Below are 18,611 nucleotides of genomic sequence, written 5' to 3' on the forward strand. Positions count from 1 at the left end.
AATAGAGATAAATATATGTTCCTGGATTCAGTGAATGAGGATCATACACACAGTTAGAATCAAGATTTAGACATGTAATTCCAATCCATGACCTTGAAATGTTTTGTGAAAGCCTTCCCCCTTTTTATGTTTTAGTTAATTGATGTGTAAAATTATGGAATTAGGACAACCCCTTTAGTCATTGACATTATTCAGGTCAAAAGATGATGGACTTGGGAGTGAAGTTGATGCTAATTTCAGATCTTGTTGTTTGTACTGGTTAGGTAGCATGCTTTAGTCTCTCTCCACTTGCATTTCCCCATTCATACTTGTTCATAACAATTCTTAATTCACTGCATGACACAAAGACAACAGACCATTAGCCAGGGATCTTTGGAAAATGCTGCCTTCTAAAGTTCTGACCAATGTTCCCAAAGGTGGATCAGAGGTTGGTCTCTCTCACATTTGTGGTGTCCTTGGGACTATAGTCTTAAAGGTTAAAAATGTCATAGAGATAAAACATGGGGACTGTCCAAGAGAAATTAGCATCTAGAATACAATATTTGTGATTTGTATTTTTAAAATACTTTAGAATAAGACTGATTTCTAGTTTTTCTAGATTTCTATTTAAGGGTTTGCAATGCTAAGGGTGGGATACCATGAAGTTTTTGTAGATTTTTAAAAGAATCATAAAAATAGTTCAAATTCTCTCCTCTCTCTCTCCCTCCCTCCCTCACTCTTTATCAGTGAAAACTTTTTTCCATGCTTGACAGCAAACCTAGGGTCCTGTGAATGCTAACTAAACGCTTTACCACTCATCTGTAAACCCAGGTCCAGTGAAATTCTGTTAGTAAGTAAAAATTTTAGATGGAACTCCAATGCAGAAAATGTAGAAAACCAAAACAGCTTGATATGTGCACATGCGAGCACACAAATTGATGAATTTCTGTTTAAAACATCAACAGAATAGAGGGATCCCTACTGCCTAGTGACCTCTTTGCTGCAACCCTTCTTGGCATCTGTAGTCTATGCCTTTAGTTCTGGCAGGGGGAATACAATATTAATGGAGAAACCTAATCATGATTGGGGTAGTAACTGCCATTCCTGGAGCATGCACCAAGCTTTCACTGTGGTCCAGGGCATATGCATTACTGAGACCTTTACAGAAGGAATCCTTAGTGGCAGAATAATTGCGCAAAGTCTACATGAAACACTTTTGTGTGGCTGATGATGAAGTCATGAGCTTCCTGTATCTCAGCTCAGACACTTCTTGTCAAAACCCGCCTCCACCATCACAACTTTTTCATTTTTTGGACAGGGCCCTCTGAGGCATCCACAGAAGTGGAGGCTAGAACATATACATATGATCACATCCTAGCTTTCCATCTCCCAACTCTCCCTAGTCTGGCCCAATAGGAACCATATTTACAAAAAAAAAGCCGCAAGAACAATCTTTCTCATTGGAAGACAAAATTCTATCTATACTACCCATAACCACTCTCCCTTTTGGAATGGTATTGCAGCTCTTAGAGTGTAGAAATTATAAGAAGGGAATACCCATATATCTTCTCATTCTGCCTTTCAAAGAATCTCAGAATGGGCGTTTGGCTTCAGACATTTGGGTCAATAAGAATCTATATGCCTAATTACTATTGATTTGTCATTGTCTCATTTACTGAGGGTCTTTGCAAACAGTGAGATTCATTTAGCCTGCACATATATGGCCACTCATACACTAATGAGATCCCTGGGGAAGAGGGCATATGCTTACCCCTCTGACTCCTAACCTCCTTGCAGCTGTGTGTTTCTTCTTTGAATGCAGCCCTTCCCCTACATGCTTTTCCAATTATACCTTACCATGTGTGCTATCTGAGTATATCATTCAAAATGAAGTGCACTTGGAAGACATTAAAATAACTAATGCACATCATCATTCACATAATTTTAACCTTGCATGATGCTGTTTTTGGTTTTGACATTGTTTCGTTTCGTATGTTTTATCAATTCTTTCTCAACTGGTCGTCTGCTCTCTTCCAAGCAGAGTAACTGTGATCTCAATTGGATGTTCTCCCTCCTACTCATGAACGCCAGGCTCATGTGTCCTGTCTCAGAGAGTCCCATTAAGGACGACAAAGAAAATAGAGTTTCAGCAATCATAAAGTAACTTTATTGGTGAACAGGTACCTCGCTGAGCCCAGGCCACTCTTCTGCAATGGGAGTCAATAATCTCTATCTGGCAGGATGCTAGAAGATTCCATGCAGAACCCTGAGCACTGTGAAATGGCAGGTGATTAACAGCTAGTTCCTTCTCTTTTGCCATCACAGGATCTTATTTCAGGTTGCATTGCTCATAATCTCAAATGCAGACAGTGCTCTCCCTCACTCCAAATCAACTCATTCTTCTGGTTCGCAGGCTGCCCTTCATCATTTGTTCCCTTCCTCCAGTCCCCAGAACACTTTAAAAAAAATTTTCTGACCCCTCTCCAGCTCAGTTTCCTCTTCTGCTAGTCCCTTAAAAAGGTAAGTTCTTCCAGAGACCTGTCTTGGGTACCATATTCCCAGTTTATTATGACTATATTCACAAGCCAAATATAGGAATACATGGTATAGCAAGCATTATTAATAATAAAACTAACCCCAATAAGGAATTCATGGAAAGAAGCAATCATGCTGTCAGTATCCAGGCCCTTATATCTCATGCATTTGCTCTTCCCATTCTACTGAAACTCATTTTATCCCTTGACCCCTTCTTCATTATTTGTTCTTCTGGGTACTTCTTTCAGTACCCAGAGCACTCTATTTTTTTTTAATTGTACTAACCCCTCTCTGGCTCATTCTCCTGTTTGGCTAATCCTTTACATATCTAAGTTCTTCCAGGGACCCGCCTTTGGTAACTTTTTCCTTAATTTATTTGTTTGCATCACTGCTTTCTTTTATTACTCCTGTTATCATCTAGTGCTCATCTTGACCAAATATATATCCTCATCTCCTGTGCATTATTGTCTCATGATTTTCAGGTTCAATAATCAAGCTGCCCACCAACTGCTTCTAAAATATCCAAAGACAACTCTAGGGGGAATATCTAATGGAACAAACACCATCCTTTCTGATGCACATGATTTTCTCTTGCTTTTCATTTCTCTTAGTCTTAATTGTTATGCCCAGATTGTAGAGTCCCCCAAAAACCAACAAGGAGACCGAGTCCTGCACGTAAAAGCACAGAGTCTTATTAAAGTTCTAACTCAGACTCTCTGTGCGTTGGCAGGATCAGAGAGCCTCGAGCTCACTTGGGGTGAGGTTTTGATCATAGCAGAAGTTGGGGTGAGGGGCTTCCAAGGTTCAGTACCCCTGATTGGCTGACATTTGCCTAGGGGTGTTTTGGAGAAAGGGGATGTGTGTGTGTCATGGGTAATGGTTGGACCACTAGGAATTTCCTTTGGAATATTAGGTACTTTCCCTTTGGATGGTCTGTTCCTGGGTGGTCTCAGTTTGTGGCCTCTTCTGGAGTCAGCTGTTGCTCTAGTGTAAACTGAAAACTCAGGCCTACTACCTGGTTTGTCTCCACTGAACCTTGGCATGGCAGCAGTGTAGCCAAGCGACAGGTGTGTGCCAAGTTGCCCTGAGCCCCATCTAATCAAAGGTAAGAGTTGCCCAGTTGCATGGGGAAGCAGAGACAGAGCAGGCAGCATTTCTGGTTGTCCTCAGCTCCCTTTAACCTTTCCCTAGGATGTCATTCCCTCTCCTAAATACCTCTGTAACTAACAACCTTTTAGCAGCTGAACTGACCAAACTTCACACCTCTCCAGACTGCTTTGGTTTCCAATGATACCTTCAAACTTTGCCCTCTCCTGACAGGCTTTCTGCACTGCTTCCTGAGAGATTCTATAACTCAAGAGATGATATCTCCCACCACCACCAAAACGTGCAGTGACTCTTCCTCCACTGTCTTCAGGACAAAGGCAAACTCCCCTACTGCAGGTACACTTCCCTTTCTTCTCATCCTGGCCCCTGTTCTGAGTTCTTACCATGTAAAACTACATTTCATCCTCATCATCTGCACATCCAATCTCCAGAGCCTTTCTTCACTCTGTTTCCCTGAACCATCTAGATTCCTTACCCGCCCAATGGCAATCATCATTTCAAAGTCACCTGTGCTATCTATCACTCAAAGCCTTGTCTGAGTTCAGGACCCTTTCACTGCCTATGTTCCCATAGTCGCCTGTACTGAACTCAACCTTGGAGTTTCCTCGCTGCCTTCTTCAGTGCAGCCTGGTGTGGTGAGAGGGGGAATGATTTTGGCATCCTCATCAGTGGACTTTGTAACTGAATCTAGACACGTCATAGCAGAGGAACAGTGAATTTGAAGAAATTGATTCTAGGTGGGATTATGGCCTTGAGGGATTCATGTGATCAAGAAAACTGAGTTGTGCTAAATGAAACACCAGAAAAGCTAGGGAATGTAGTTGAAAAGACACACAGGTCTTTTAAAAAAAGGAGTTAGCAGAACAAAGATAACCCCGGAGGACATCCACCAATCGGCTCAGTGAAAGGGACACTCCTCACAAAGACCTCTGTCAAAGATACTCCAAACACTGGCACTCTGCTCAGTTTTTCTACTCGACTCTGAGTTTCCTGAGGACACCCAGGGCCTTACTTTCTCAAGCTTCCTCTGATCTGGAATCCCTTACCAATGTTCCAGTCTGTCTGTCTGCAAGAGCAGCCAGGGTAATCTTTTTAAAAGGCAAATCTCATCACATGTCTTCTCTGCCTAAAAACCGCAGACATTAGGACTGGAGTGTGGCTCAGTGCTCACTATGTATTTTGTAGGTACACGGCTTGGGTTCAAGTCCTAGAACCTCAAGATCAAAAGCAGAAAATAAACCTGTGAATAAAATCCAGTGTCCTTTCACTGATCTAGAATGACTGGCATGGTGTGAGGCCATTAACAACTTCCATTTCCAACATGACACCCTTCCTCTCACTTGTGTTCAACTACAAGGCTTTCCAGCACTTTCTCAGCCCACCACGCTGGCTGCTGCATAAGACCTAGAAACTTGTTAGTCTTTCTATTTGGAGGGACCATTCTCTTAGCATCATAGCTTTTTCTGTCCCTTCCTTTACGGTCCCATGCAAGAATTACTGCTGCAAGGACAGTGTCTCCTGTTGTCCCAGTATCCTTTGCTCTACATTTCCTGAGTTACCACGATTTTTTCACTTAGAAACTATCAATTGCAGACTACATTTGTATAAGTGTGTGCATTTGTTATAATATATGTAAATGCACATGTGCACACATATTTATATATATAATTTCTATAAAAGCAAGTTTTGCTTGTTTGTTTCTTCCCTAGTCTATCATAAATGTTCACAGTATATGGTCGACCTGACAGATCTAACCTTGGTTCAGGTGCAAACCTTGATATATCATGCCAACATCATCTACTCAAAGATCCGTTGGCATCCTAACTTCATAGGCATTTTAGTTTATCTTCTATAAGAAAAATCAAGACAAAGGGAAAAAGAGCTGAAACTCTGGGTAAGCAATCTTGTCTATGGGGTGAAATACCTGAATATCTGACCTCATATTAAGAAAGATGATGATTTCCAGGTACATGCATGAGAACATCGGGTTTGTTTACTTAATTTATAAGCTCACAAGATATTTCTATTCAGAGATGGGGCCTAAAGGGATTATAGTAGATCAAGAGGATCTGTTTACTTTACATTTGTTTATCTATACTTGTTCCCAGAATTTCAAACAGGATTTGCTGAAGTTAAGCTATGAGGGGAGGTGATAAGCTTTAGTTTCTTCAAAAGGCCCCAAGTAACAGCATTGAATCTTAGGGATTTTCGTCCTTTTTGAAAAGTCCACTTTACTTTAATAGAGTTCTCTGTATTTCATTCTAAGACCAGAAACATGAGAATGTTCTACCAAATAGATCTGGTATGATAAAAATGAACGGAATAGGAAGGTGGAAGAGAATTTTATTCAATAAATATGTATCAGAGTCATCAAAATACAGAAAGAGACAAGTCAAGAGCATAGTTGGGATTTCTTTGCAAGAGACAGCAAAACAGTAAGATTGCCAGAAGACTAGCTGTGATGAATACTAATATGGGGTGAAGGGCGGGGGAGCCCTTGAACTTGGAAAGAAGGAAGAGTCAGAAATACAAGAAACAAGAATAGACAACATCTTGGAATGTTAGGTACAGGCATGACAAAGGGAGAAAGAGGTCCCTAATGTCAGCTGCTATGGGAATGTAGAAGAAAGTCTGGAATGTATCTTGTGGATTTAGCAAAACTTAAGCCTCCTAAAAAATGTTAATGTCCCTCTGGCATCATCAGGTAAACAGGCCAGCTTCCTGGCCTGAGTTCCAGAGCCTGCAGATCGCCTGGGAACTGCACAGAGCTCCCAATCCCGGCGGGAGCATCAGGTAAACAGGCCAGCTTCCCGGCCTGTGTTCCAGAGCCTGCAGATCGCCTGGGAACTGCACAGAGCTCCCAATCCCGGCGGGAGCATCAGGTAAACAGGCCAGCTTCCCGGCCTGTGTTCCAGAGCCTGCAGATCGCCTGGGAACTGCACAGAGCTCCCAATCCCGGCGGGAGCATCAGGTAAACAGGCCAGCTTCCCGGCCTGTGTTCCAGACCCTGCAGATCGCCTGGGAACTGCACAGAGCTCCCAATCCCGGCGGGAGCAAAGCACCCCAGACTCCAGATCTTCTCTCCCACCAACGATTCCAGGAAAGGAGAGGAGGCTGGGAGTACAGGGAAGTAGCTGTCCCTCTGGCATCATCAGGTAAACAGGCCAGCTTCCTGGCCTGAGTTCCAGAGCCTGCAGATCGCCTGGGAACTGCACAGAGCTCCCAATCCCGGCGGGAGCATCAGGTAAACAGGCCAGCTTCCCGGCCTGTGTTCCAGAGCCTGCAGATCACCTGGGAACTGCACAGAGCTCCCAATCCCGGCGGGAGCATCAGGTAAACAGGCCAGCTTCCCGGCCTGTGTTCCAGAGCCTGCAGATCGCCTGGGAACTGCACAGAGCTCCCAATCCCGGCGGGAGCATCAGGTAAACAGGCCAGCTTCCTGGCCTGTGTTCCAGACCCTGCAGATCGCCTGGGAACTGCACAGAGCTCCCAATACCGGCGGGAGCAAAGCACCCCAGACTCCAGATCTTCTCTCCCACCAACGATTCCAGGAAAGGAGAGGAGGCTGGGAGTACAGGGAAGTAGCTGTCCCTCTGGCATCATCAGGTAAACAGGCCAGCTTCCCAGCCTGAGTTCCAGAGCCTGCAGATCGCCTGGGAACTGCACAGAGCTCCCAATCCCGGCGGGAGCCAAGCACCCCAGACTCCAGATCTTCTCTCCCACCAAAGAGACCAGGAAACTACAGGAACCAGGGAGACCAGGGGAGTAGCTGTTCCGGATCAGGTACAACAGGACCCAGCATAGGGTCCAGGGGACCAGGTAGGAGGCTAAGCGCCCCAGATTCCTGTTCTTCTTCTCTACCCACGGACCAGCATTTGGACAAGGCATAGAAGAACCACCAGATTACTGGACTTACTAGCACCCACCAAAGGGAACTCTGGTCCCCAGACCAGGAAGGGGCTCTTTCTGCACCCACTAAAAGAAGAGATGGGAAAGAGACAATACAAAAACACAGTCAGCAACAGAAAAACAAATATGACACCGCCAGATTCTAGAGACTCCACACCAGCAAGACCCCAATATTCAAACGCGAAGGAAGCAGAAGAGAACGATCTTAAAAGCACTTTCATGAAAATGATAGAGGCCCTAAAAGAGGATATTGGAAAATCCCTCAAAGAAATGGAAGAAAAAACAAACCAAAAAATGCAAGAAATGGAAGAAAAAACAAACCAAAAAATGCAAGAATTGGAAGAAAAAACAAACCAAAAACGGCACGAAATGGAAGAAGAAATGAAGCAAAAAATGCAAGAAATGGAAGAAAAAGCAAAGCAAAAAATGCAAGAATTAGAAGAAGAAACATACCAAATAAGGCAGGAAATGGAAGAAGCAACAAAGCAAAAAATGCAAGAAATGGTAGAAAAAACAAAGCAAAAAATGAAAAAAATGGAGGAAGAAACAAACCAAAAAAGGCAGGAAAGGGAAGAAGAAACAAAGCACAAAATCCAAGAAATGGAACAAAAAGCAAACCAAAAAATGCAAGAAATGGAAGAAAGAACAAACCAAAAAATTCATAAAAGGCAACAAACGGACGAACAGATAAACAGAAAATTGCAAGAAGCAATGCAAATGCTGCAAGGGTTGAAAACTGAAATAGAGACACTAAAAAAAACACAATCTGAAGAAAGGCAGAAAATAGAAAAGCTGGACAAACAGTCAGGCACTACCAATACAAGCATTACCAACAGAATAGAAGAGATGGAAGAGAGAATCTCAAGTGTTGAAGATACATTAGGAGAAATGGATTTATCAACCAAAGAAAACCTTAAATCCAACAAATCCTTAACACAAAACATCCAGGAATTATGGGACACCATGAAAAGACCAAACCTAAGAATAATAGGTATAGAAGAAGGAGAAGAAATCCACCTCAAAGGGGCAGAAGGCATATTCAACAAAATCATAGAAGAAAACTTTCCCAACCTTAAGAAAGACATGCCAATGAAGGTACAAGAAGCCTACAGAACACCAAATAGAGTGGACCACAAAAAAAAATCCCCTCGCCACATAATAATCAAGACCCCAAACATACAGAATAAAGAAAGAATATTAAGAGCAGCTAAGGAAAAAGGTCAAGTAACATATAAAGGCAGACCTATCAGAATTACACCTGATTTCTCCATGGAAACTCTGAAAGCCAGAAGGTCCTGGATAGATATTCTACCTACACTAAGAGACCATGGATGCCAGCCCAGACTACTATACCCGGCAAAGCTCTCAATCACTATAGACGGAGAAAACAAGATATTCCATGACAAAACTAGATTCAACCAATATGTGTCCACTAACCCAGCCCTACAGAAAATTTTGGAAGGAAAACTCCAACCCAAGGAAGCTAACTACAACCAGAAAAACATAAGCATTAGAGAATCCCTCTCTACCAACAGCCAAAAGAACAAAGGGGCGAAATTCCACCCATAATTCCACCAACAACAACCATCGCAAATCGAAGAAGGATGAGCAATCAATGGTCATTAATATCCCTCAATATTAATGGCCTTAACTCACCCATAAAAAGACACAGACTAGCAGAATGGATTCGAAGACAGAACCCTTCCTTCTGCTGCATACAAGAAACACACCTCACCCTCAAAGACAGACATTACTTGAGAGTTAAAGGTTGGGAAAAAATTTTTCAATCAAATGGACCCAAGAAACAAGCAGGGGTAGCAATCCTAATATCTAACAAACTAGACTTTAAAATAAAATCAATCAAAAGAGATGAAGGAGGTCATTACATACTCATCACAGGTGAAACCCACCAAGAGGAAGTGTCTATCCTGAACATCTATGCCCCCAATACAAAGGCATCCACATTCGTTAAAGAAACATTATTAGAACTTAAATCTCATCTAAAGCCCCACACAGTTATAGTGGGAGATTTCAACACACCACTCTCACCACTAGACAAGAATACCAGACAGGAACTCAACAAAGAAGCAAAGGGTCTAATAGAAGTAATGACCCAACTGGGATTAACAGATATCTATAGAACATTTCATCCACATAAAAAAGAATATACCTTCTTCTCACCACCACATGGAACCTTCTCAAAAATCGACCACATACTTGGCAACATATCAAACCTCAGCAGCTACAAAAAAATTGGAATAACTCCATGCATCTTATCAGACCACCATGCCTTAAAATTAGAATTCAACAACAACACAAAGTGCAGAAAACCTACAAACTCATGGAAATTGAATAATGCTCAACTGCACCATCCCTGGGTCAAAGAGGAAATAAAAAAGAAATTAAAGACTTCCTCGAACTCAATGAGAATGAAGACACAACATACCCAAACCTATGGGACACTTTGAAAGCAGTGCTACGGGGAAGTTCATAGCACTAAGTGCTCACATGAAGAAACAGGAAAACAGTTATACCAGAGAATTAACATCACAGCTAAAAGCTCTAGAACACAAAGAAGCAAACTCCCCCAGGAGGAGTAGACGCCAAGAAATAATCAAATTGAGGGCTGAAATCAACAAAGTAGAAACCAGGAAAACAATACAAAGAATCAATGCAACGAAGAGTTGGTTCTTTGAGAAAATCAACAAGATAGACAAACCTTTGTCCAAACTTACCAAACAGCAGAGAGTGAACACGCAAATTAACAAAATCAGAAATGAAAAGGGGGACATAACAACAGACTCTGAGGAAATCCAGAGAATCATTAGGTCATACTTTGAAAACCTGTACTCCACAAAATTCGAAAATTTAAAGGAAATGGATGACTTCCTGGACAGCTATCATTTGCCAAAACTAAATCAAGAACAGATAAGCAATTTAAATAGACCTATAACCCCTATGGAAATAGAAGCTGTCATCAAAAGTCTCCCAACCAAAAAAAGTCCAGGTCCAGATGGCCTCAGTGCAGAATTCTACCACAAATTCAAAGAACAGCTTATACCAATTCTTCTCAAAGTGTTCCACACAATAGAAGCAGAAGGGTCTTTGCCAAACTCTTTCTATGAGGCTTCAATAACCTTGATCCCCAAGCCACACAAAGATACAACCAAGAAAGAGAACTTCAGACCAATATCCCTCATGAACATTGATGCAAAAATACTCAATAAAATACTGGCAAATCGGATCCAAGAACACATCAAAACAATCATTCACCACGATCAAGTAGGTTTCATCCCAGGGATGCAGGGATGGTTCAACATACGAAAATCCATCAACGTAATCCACCATATAAACAAGCTGAAAAACAAAAATCACATGATCATCTCACTAGATGCTGAAAAAGCCTTTGACAAAATCCAACATCCCTTCATGATAAAGGTCTTGGAGAGATCTGGGATAACAGGGACATACTTAAACATAATAAAAGCCATATACAGTAAACCAACAGCCAACATCAAACTAAATGGACAGAAACTCAACGCAATTCCTCTAAAATCAGGAACAAAACAAGGCTGTCCACTCTCTCCATACCTTTTCAACATGGTACTTGAAGTTCTAGCTATAGCCATACGACAACAAAGGGGGATCAAGGGGATACAAATTGGGAAGGAAGAAGTCAAACTTTCACTGTTTGCAGACGATATGATAGTTTATATCAGTGACCCAAAGAACTCTACCAGGGAACTCTTACAGCTGATTAACACCTTCAGCAAAGTGGCAGGTTACAAGATCAACTCAAGAAAGTCAGTAGCCCTACTATATACAGATGATAAAAGGGCTGAAAGAGAAATCAGAGAAACATCACCCTTTACAATTGCCACAAACAACATAAAATACCTTGGGGTAACGCTAACCAAACAAGTGAAAGACCTGTATCGTAAGAACTTTGAATCTTTAAAGAAAGAAATTAAAGAAGCCCTCAGAAAATGGAAAGATCTCCCATGCTCATGGATAGGTAGGATCAATGTAGTAAAAATGGCAATCCTGCCAAAAGCAATCTACAGATTCAATGCTATCCCCATTAAAATCCCAGCACAGTTCTTCACAGACCTTGAAAGAACAATAATCAATTTTGTATGGAAAAACAAAAGACCCAGGATAGCCAAAACAACCCTGTTCAACAAGGCAACGTCCGGAGGCATCAATATCCCTGACCTCAAGCTCTATTATAGAGCTATAGTCCTGAAAACAGCTTGGTATTGGCACAAAAATAGACAGGCAGACCAATGGAATCGAATTGAAAATCCGGGTATTAACCCACACACGTACGAACATCTGATCTTCGACAAAGAAGCTAAAAATATACAATGGAATAAAGAAAGCATCTTCAACAAATGGTGCTGGCATAATTGGAGACTGGCATGTAGAAAAATGCGGATTGATCCATGTTTATCGCCATGCACAAAACTTAAGTCCAAATGGATCAAAGACCTCAACATAAATCCAGCCACACTGAACCTCTTAGAAGAGAAAGTGGGTGGTACCCTTGAAAGAATTGGTACAGGAGACAGCTTCCTGAACATAACACCAGTAGCACAGACAGTGAGCTCAACAATTAATAAATGGGACCTACTGAAACTGAGAAGCTTCTGTAAGGCAAAGGACACAGTCAGCAAGACAAAAAGGCAGCCCACAGAATGGGAAAAAATATTCACTAATCCCACATCTGACAGAGGGTTGATCTCCAAAATTTACAAAGAACTCAAGAAGCAAGTCTCCAAAACAGCAAAGGACCCAATTAAGAAGTGGGCTGCAGAACTAAATAGAGAGTTTTCAATAGAGGAGTCTAAAATGGCTGAGAGGCACTTGAGAAAGTGCTCAACATCCTTAGCCATCCGGGAAATGCAAATCAAAGCAACTCTGAGATACCATCTCACTCCTGTCAGAATGGCTAAAATCAAAAACACCAATGACAATTTATGCTGGAGAGGATGTGGTGAAAGGGGGACACTCCTCCATTGCTGGTGGGAGTGCCAACTGGTTCAGCCACTTTGGAAAGCAGTATGGAGATTCCTCAGAAAAATGGGAATAAACCTACCACAAGACCCAGCAACTGCACTCTTAGGCATATATCCAAAAGATGCCCATTCATATAACAAAGATGTCTGTTCCACTATGTTCATAGCAGCTTTATTTGTAATAGCCAGAACTTGGAAGCAACCTAGATGTCCCTCACCCGAAGAATGGATAGAGAAAATGTGGTACATCTACACAATGGAGTACTATTCAGCAGAAAAAAATAATGGAATCATGAGATTCGCAGGCAAATGGATGACACTAGAAGAAACCATCCTGAGTGAGGTAACCCAGTCACAAAAAGAGAAACATGGCATGTACTCTCTCATATATGGATTTTAGACATAGATCTGGGGAGTGCCAGCCTACAATCCTATTGCCAGAGAGTCTGGGAAACAGAAACTTCATTTACTGGCTGGTTAAGTACTGAGCTGAACTCAAGAAAGCCAGTATCAGAGAGGGAGGACTGATGATCAAAGGGATTAAGACTGGGCTGGTTGAACCCCCAGAAACAGCTGACCAGACAAAGGTTAACTCTTGAATCCCAGGCATCAGCCTGGGAATCCAGCATGGGACTGATCAAGACCCCCTGAATCTGGGTGTCAGTGAGGAGGCCTAGGTAATCTATTGAGCCTTGGACAGCAGATCAGTACCCATCCCAAGTATACACACGGTCTCTGGACTCCCATAGAACAATGTGAGGTGCACTCTCACCCTGAACTCTTGGGGAAGGGTCTAGGCCCTGCCCTATATGAAATGACAGACTATGGACACCCCCATGGAGGGCCTCACCCTCCCTGGGGGAATGAGGGGATAACGGGGGGGGATGGGGGGAGGGCACGGGAGGAGGGGAGGGAAAGGGAGAGGGACCTCGTACTGACTTGTGAAGCAACCTTGTTTCTTATCTAAATTTAAAATGGAAAATAAAAAAATATTAATAAAAAAAAAAAAAAAAAAAAAAAAAAAAAAATAAAAATAAAAATAGAAAAAAAAAAAAAAAAAAAATGTTAATGTCAAAAGTTTCAGGGCGTTGAATGTGACAGAACTCAAACTAGAATAGGCAAAGTAGGAGAAGAAAATGACTAAATGCAGACCAAAGTGTTGGAGAGGCTCAGTTGTAAAGAGGACAAAGAGCAGGGAGGTAGCTAGATGTGGTATGTGGTCATCAAGACCGAGGTCCAGGTCTCACTCTAGGCTGAATTCTATGAATTTACTGCTTCTGAACTACTCTCTGATGCTGAGGCTCCAAGACGGCATTCCACCTACAATGTTTTCCTTTTCTATTTGCAGCATAAACTGAAATGGGGTTCTTTTATAGAAGAATGTTACAAAAGTTATGCTTCATTGTAAAATCTAATTATTCCGTAATTTTATATTGAGCAGTAAATATTTACATATTGATATCCTTGATATTACAACACTTGGAAGTAAATTGAGCATGTGGGTACTGTTATGTTTTTATGAGATCATAATGGAATCATGTCATGGAAAGACATTAGTTGCTGAATTGATCAAAGGGCCACTATCTTTTTTCAAGTTTTTGGTTTTCTTTCTTTTTCTTTTTCTGTTTCCTTTTCTTTTTGAGACAGGGTTTCACTGTGTCACAACTCTGTCTATCCTGGAACTCACTTTGTAGATCAGGTTGTCCTCTAACTCACAGACATTTACCTGCCTCTAGGATTAAAGGTGTGTGCCACCATTGCCTGGCAGGACCACTATCTTTAATCTCAGGTTTAGTGTTCTTGCAATCCCACACACCTGTCATGAGAAAGTAAACTGGCTACTGCTTACTGACAGCTGGGAATGACTGCCATTGAACTTCTTTCAGTTTTCATCAGAGAGTAAAATGTGTAGTTGTCATAGTCATAACTCCATTTAAAATCCTTACCAAGTATGTCACCTCCCTAAAGTCAAAGTAAGTTCTCAGAGGTGTCTGGGACTAATCATCCAATTCTATCTCACATTAATGCACACCACGGTTGGTATTTGAATCCAGATCTGACCTCCAAATTTGGTGCTTCTTTTTTGAGGGGACAGTTATGGTTTATGCATGCTGGACTGTTGGAGTCTGTCAGAAATGTAATAAAAGTTATGACCTCTAGTCACAAAAACTCATGCACATATCATCAACAAAACCTGGTACACAGTTCCAAAGGTTTACCACTGATTTGAAGTTAGGAATTCTTATTCCAGTTTATACCATGCCTAAGACAATGAAAGTACCAGTGGATGAGGGTGCATGATATAAGCCCTCTTAGTAGTCATGGCTTTACCAAGACTCCTGAAAAAAGGCTAGGGAATATATCCTCCCTTTTGATACCCTGGGAGCACACTGCTGAGGTGTAATGCAGCATGTACTGCATTCAGCTCTGTATGGTCTAGCCTCTCTGTTAGAATGTAAGCCGCAAGTGGAATGAAAATGTCTACCAAGGAATATCCACACTAATTTCTAGCATTGTTAGTTAGCGAATTTCTACTACAACTCTCACTCTATGTCAGCCCTTACTCTCTCACATCTAGTATTCTCCACAGCCATATGATGTATCTGCAGCTGCTATTTCCATTCACAATGATCTACCAAGGTACAAAGAGATCAAGTCAACTGCTCAGGTCCACACACTTAGCAAGAGAGGGACTCATGAAATTTTGATTCCATCATTTGTGATATCATTTGCTATGTTAGACTTCCTTCTTGCTTGGTAATAGGCATTATTAATGTGTCATACATTTGTATTTTAATCTTTTTATTTCAATTAATTTCATGTTTACACAAAAGTTGCAAAAATGGCAGAAATGTAAGATTCATTGTCTACAGTACTAACATAAATTACAATGAATAACTTTTCTTTTTCTTTTTCCAAGACAGGGTTTTTCTGTGTCTTCCTGGCTGTCCTGGAACTCACTCTGTAGACCAGGCTGGCCTTGAACTCACAGAGATCCACTTATCTCTGCCTCCTGAGTGATGGGATTCAAGGTGTGTGCCATCAACACCCAACCAATGAATAACTTCTAACTAACCTACAAACATTTGAACTTTGAGTGCTGGTTTGTTTGTTTATTAGTTTTTCAGACAAGGTTCCCTTTCCATAGGTCAGACTGGCTTGCAACTTGTAGTCCTCCTGCCTCGGCCTAAGCTCTAGGGTAGCAACTGGACCAATTCTGGCATGTGAATTTTGACAGCCTGTGCATACCAATCTTCTAAGATTCCTTTCATTAGCTGTGATAATCTTGGCTCCAATATCACTGTGCACTTAGTTGTTTGCTCAATTAGAGTGTATACATAAGAGTTTTCAGAAGAGGTAACATATACACATGAAAAGCAAACTTAGAAATTAGAAGTATAATGCTTATGCAATTGTTTCTATCTTTAGCTATTGCATAATACTGTTAAAATATTCCTTGTCAAGAATTACCTTGGCCACTTCTTTTATTTCCTTGACTCTTTTTAGTAGTATAAGTAAGCTATTCCTTTGTGATATAGAAGGCATGGTTTTACTATTTATATTTTATTTTGTCCAATCCACCATAAAAACAAATCCAACTGTCTGTCTGTCTATCTACCTAATAATCTTCCACTTATCATCTATCATCTATCTGTATATCTAATTAACCATTCCACAACTACCTATAGTCTACATTTCCTTCTTCTAAACATGGTTCTGTGAGAGAGATTTATATAAAAACATATCCAGAGGTGTTCCCTTTTACCTTCCTGCTCGCAATCCCATTTTGTCCATCCCCTTCCTATACACTCTCGACGAGCAGCCAATATTGTTGTTTTCTAACTTAATTTTCCTGCAGTTCTTTTGCACAAAATACGTAGGCACACATATATTTTCTTGTATTCCTTTGTACCCAATTTTACTTAACATATCACAGAAGTCACTGTGTATTAGTTACTACTTTTACATTCACAGATGAAGTTGAGGTTGAATCACTTATGCAAGACCACACATCTACAAAGTGTAAAGCTGGGGTGTACACCCAAGAAGTTATGACTCCCAAATCTATGCATGTGCTTGGTCACCTCCATCGGGGTTGCTCATCCTCACAATCTGTGTGTGGGAGCAGTTTCTCTGATTTTTCTTAGATCGTTCTAAAACAAACTTAACAAATGTATTTTCTAAGCCATCTGGATGATCATCTTAAGTACTGCCAAACATTCACATTGTTCATAAGCTCTGAAAAATCATACAACTTCTGAAAATGAATGTCACTTATACATCCACATAGAAAGGCCACAGGTAGAATAGTTAGAGGAGTTACCTGGCCGTGGCCTTGGCTTGTAGTTCAGGAAAAGCAGCATGTCTCTGTACCATATGGTCTATCTAAAAAAAACATAAAAGAGGTAGATCAATTTCATAGTGCTTCTATCCTTAATGTACACACACACACACACACACACACACACACACACACACACACACACACACACGCACACACACCTGGTTTGTTTAAGTCTTTGTTCATAGAGACTCTAAGGACATTTAAAAAAATGCCAGTATTAAGATATATCAATTCTTCAGAAATTTAGGTTTTTTTTAATGCAAGGTACTTTGATTTATTAAACAAAATTTAGGAAGAAGAACAGCAGATGGGATGCTTAATGCTGAGCTAGCAGTAGTAGGTAGCGCTGGCCTTAGAACAAAGACTGAGAAGAGACCGATCAGTTAAGTTGGTAAGGTGTGGGCATCTTGGTTGTTGAAAGGACTAACTGTCTCTTGATCACTTCATTTCTCCCTCCTAATCTAGGTTGTCACCTCTAAGCAGCTGACAACCTACTGTGCCTTACTAATGCAGTCTTTGACATGGGGAAAGAGTGACAGTGTATATGACCAAGTCCCAGCTAAGCACAGTTGAGGAGACCTGGACCTGCTGAAAGATCCCACCACCACCCCAAACTGAAAATTGTCACAGGGGAAAGCAGAACGACTCTGCAAGGACAGGAATGTCTGAGCTGTACAGATCTTATCTGGAATACTGTGTCTAGGATTTAATTCCTAATCCCGCTGGTGGCTCTAAACAAAACATGTAATATGCCTGGGAACATGAATACTTCTCAACACTTTTCTCTGCCTGCTAACTAATCTGTATATTTCTGAATGTTTACTTCGGCCTCCAGGAGTCCAAAACAACCATTTGGAAGGAATTATTTTCATTCAGTCTTGAACAGACTATTTTGGCCCCATGGAAATTGGCTGAGTGTTTTTCTTAAGGACTAGGGTTGTGAACAAAGGAAGCAAATTTATTTTGGAGACATGAAGACCAGGCTCTGCTTCTGCTTCTCACCATCTTTGTGAGGTAGAATCACTCACTAAGCAGCACTGAACCCCAATAGCTTTGTTTTAAACAGGATTCCTAGGAAGAAAAGCATGTCTGCTATAATGCCAACAATAACATAAATATGACCTAACATTTGTCGACTCATTTACTTACATCAACACAACATATGAATTATACACATTAATTTTTCTACTGCTTACAGAGCTCCAAGGAAGATGCTGCTCTCTGTTAAGCAGAGGAGAAAACGGGCTCAGAGATTTCAGTTAGGTAACTTAACTTATCTCAGGTCACAGGGAATAGGTCACAGACCCAGGCCTCAAACTGTGGTTTCCAACATCTGACGTTCTGGTTGATAACTGCTTTACTATATGGTCTAAAAAACTTCTAGGTTGAATGTAAGTTAGTAAATTCTACTGGAAAAATTTTTTGTGGAAATGTTTCAAAATAATACTGAAGCTTGTGGTCATTTCAATAAAAAAACGAAGTTTTGAAGTATGTACTTCCTCTTGGTTCAACTTTGGGTCACTGTAGTAAAGCATATCCTAGAGCCTCAGGGGGGAAAAATCATAATTCCCCTACAGAATAGAGATGATCTATTAGTATCTTAACAGATAAGGCAAATCTCTACATTTGATGTTAATTTTTTGTGGGAAGCATATTAGGAGTTCACAAAACAAATATTTAAATAAACTTCCAGAAAGACGTGAATGTTCTTATATGAA

At 41.0% G+C, this 18,611-nt stretch overlaps 1 protein-coding gene across 7 annotated transcripts in view; it reads right to left on the bottom strand.

Moving 5' to 3' along the window:
- Positions 1 to 18,611, bottom strand: part of Fggy (FGGY carbohydrate kinase domain containing) — a 407,006-nt gene that overhangs the window by 103,888 nt on the left and 284,507 nt on the right. For all 7 annotated transcript variants that reach the window (XM_040757148.1, XM_040757147.1, XM_040757146.1 and 4 more), the window contains one exon: positions 16,873 to 16,934. In XM_040757148.1, coding sequence (XP_040613082.1) covers positions 16,873 to 16,934 — 62 coding nt within the window. The remainder of the gene's footprint in view (positions 1 to 16,872; positions 16,935 to 18,611) is intronic.

This window comes from Mesocricetus auratus, unplaced genomic scaffold (genome assembly GCF_017639785.1).
Source record: "Mesocricetus auratus isolate SY011 unplaced genomic scaffold, BCM_Maur_2.0 Super-Scaffold_100014, whole genome shotgun sequence".
NCBI classification, from domain to species: domain Eukaryota; kingdom Metazoa; phylum Chordata; class Mammalia; order Rodentia; family Cricetidae; genus Mesocricetus; species Mesocricetus auratus.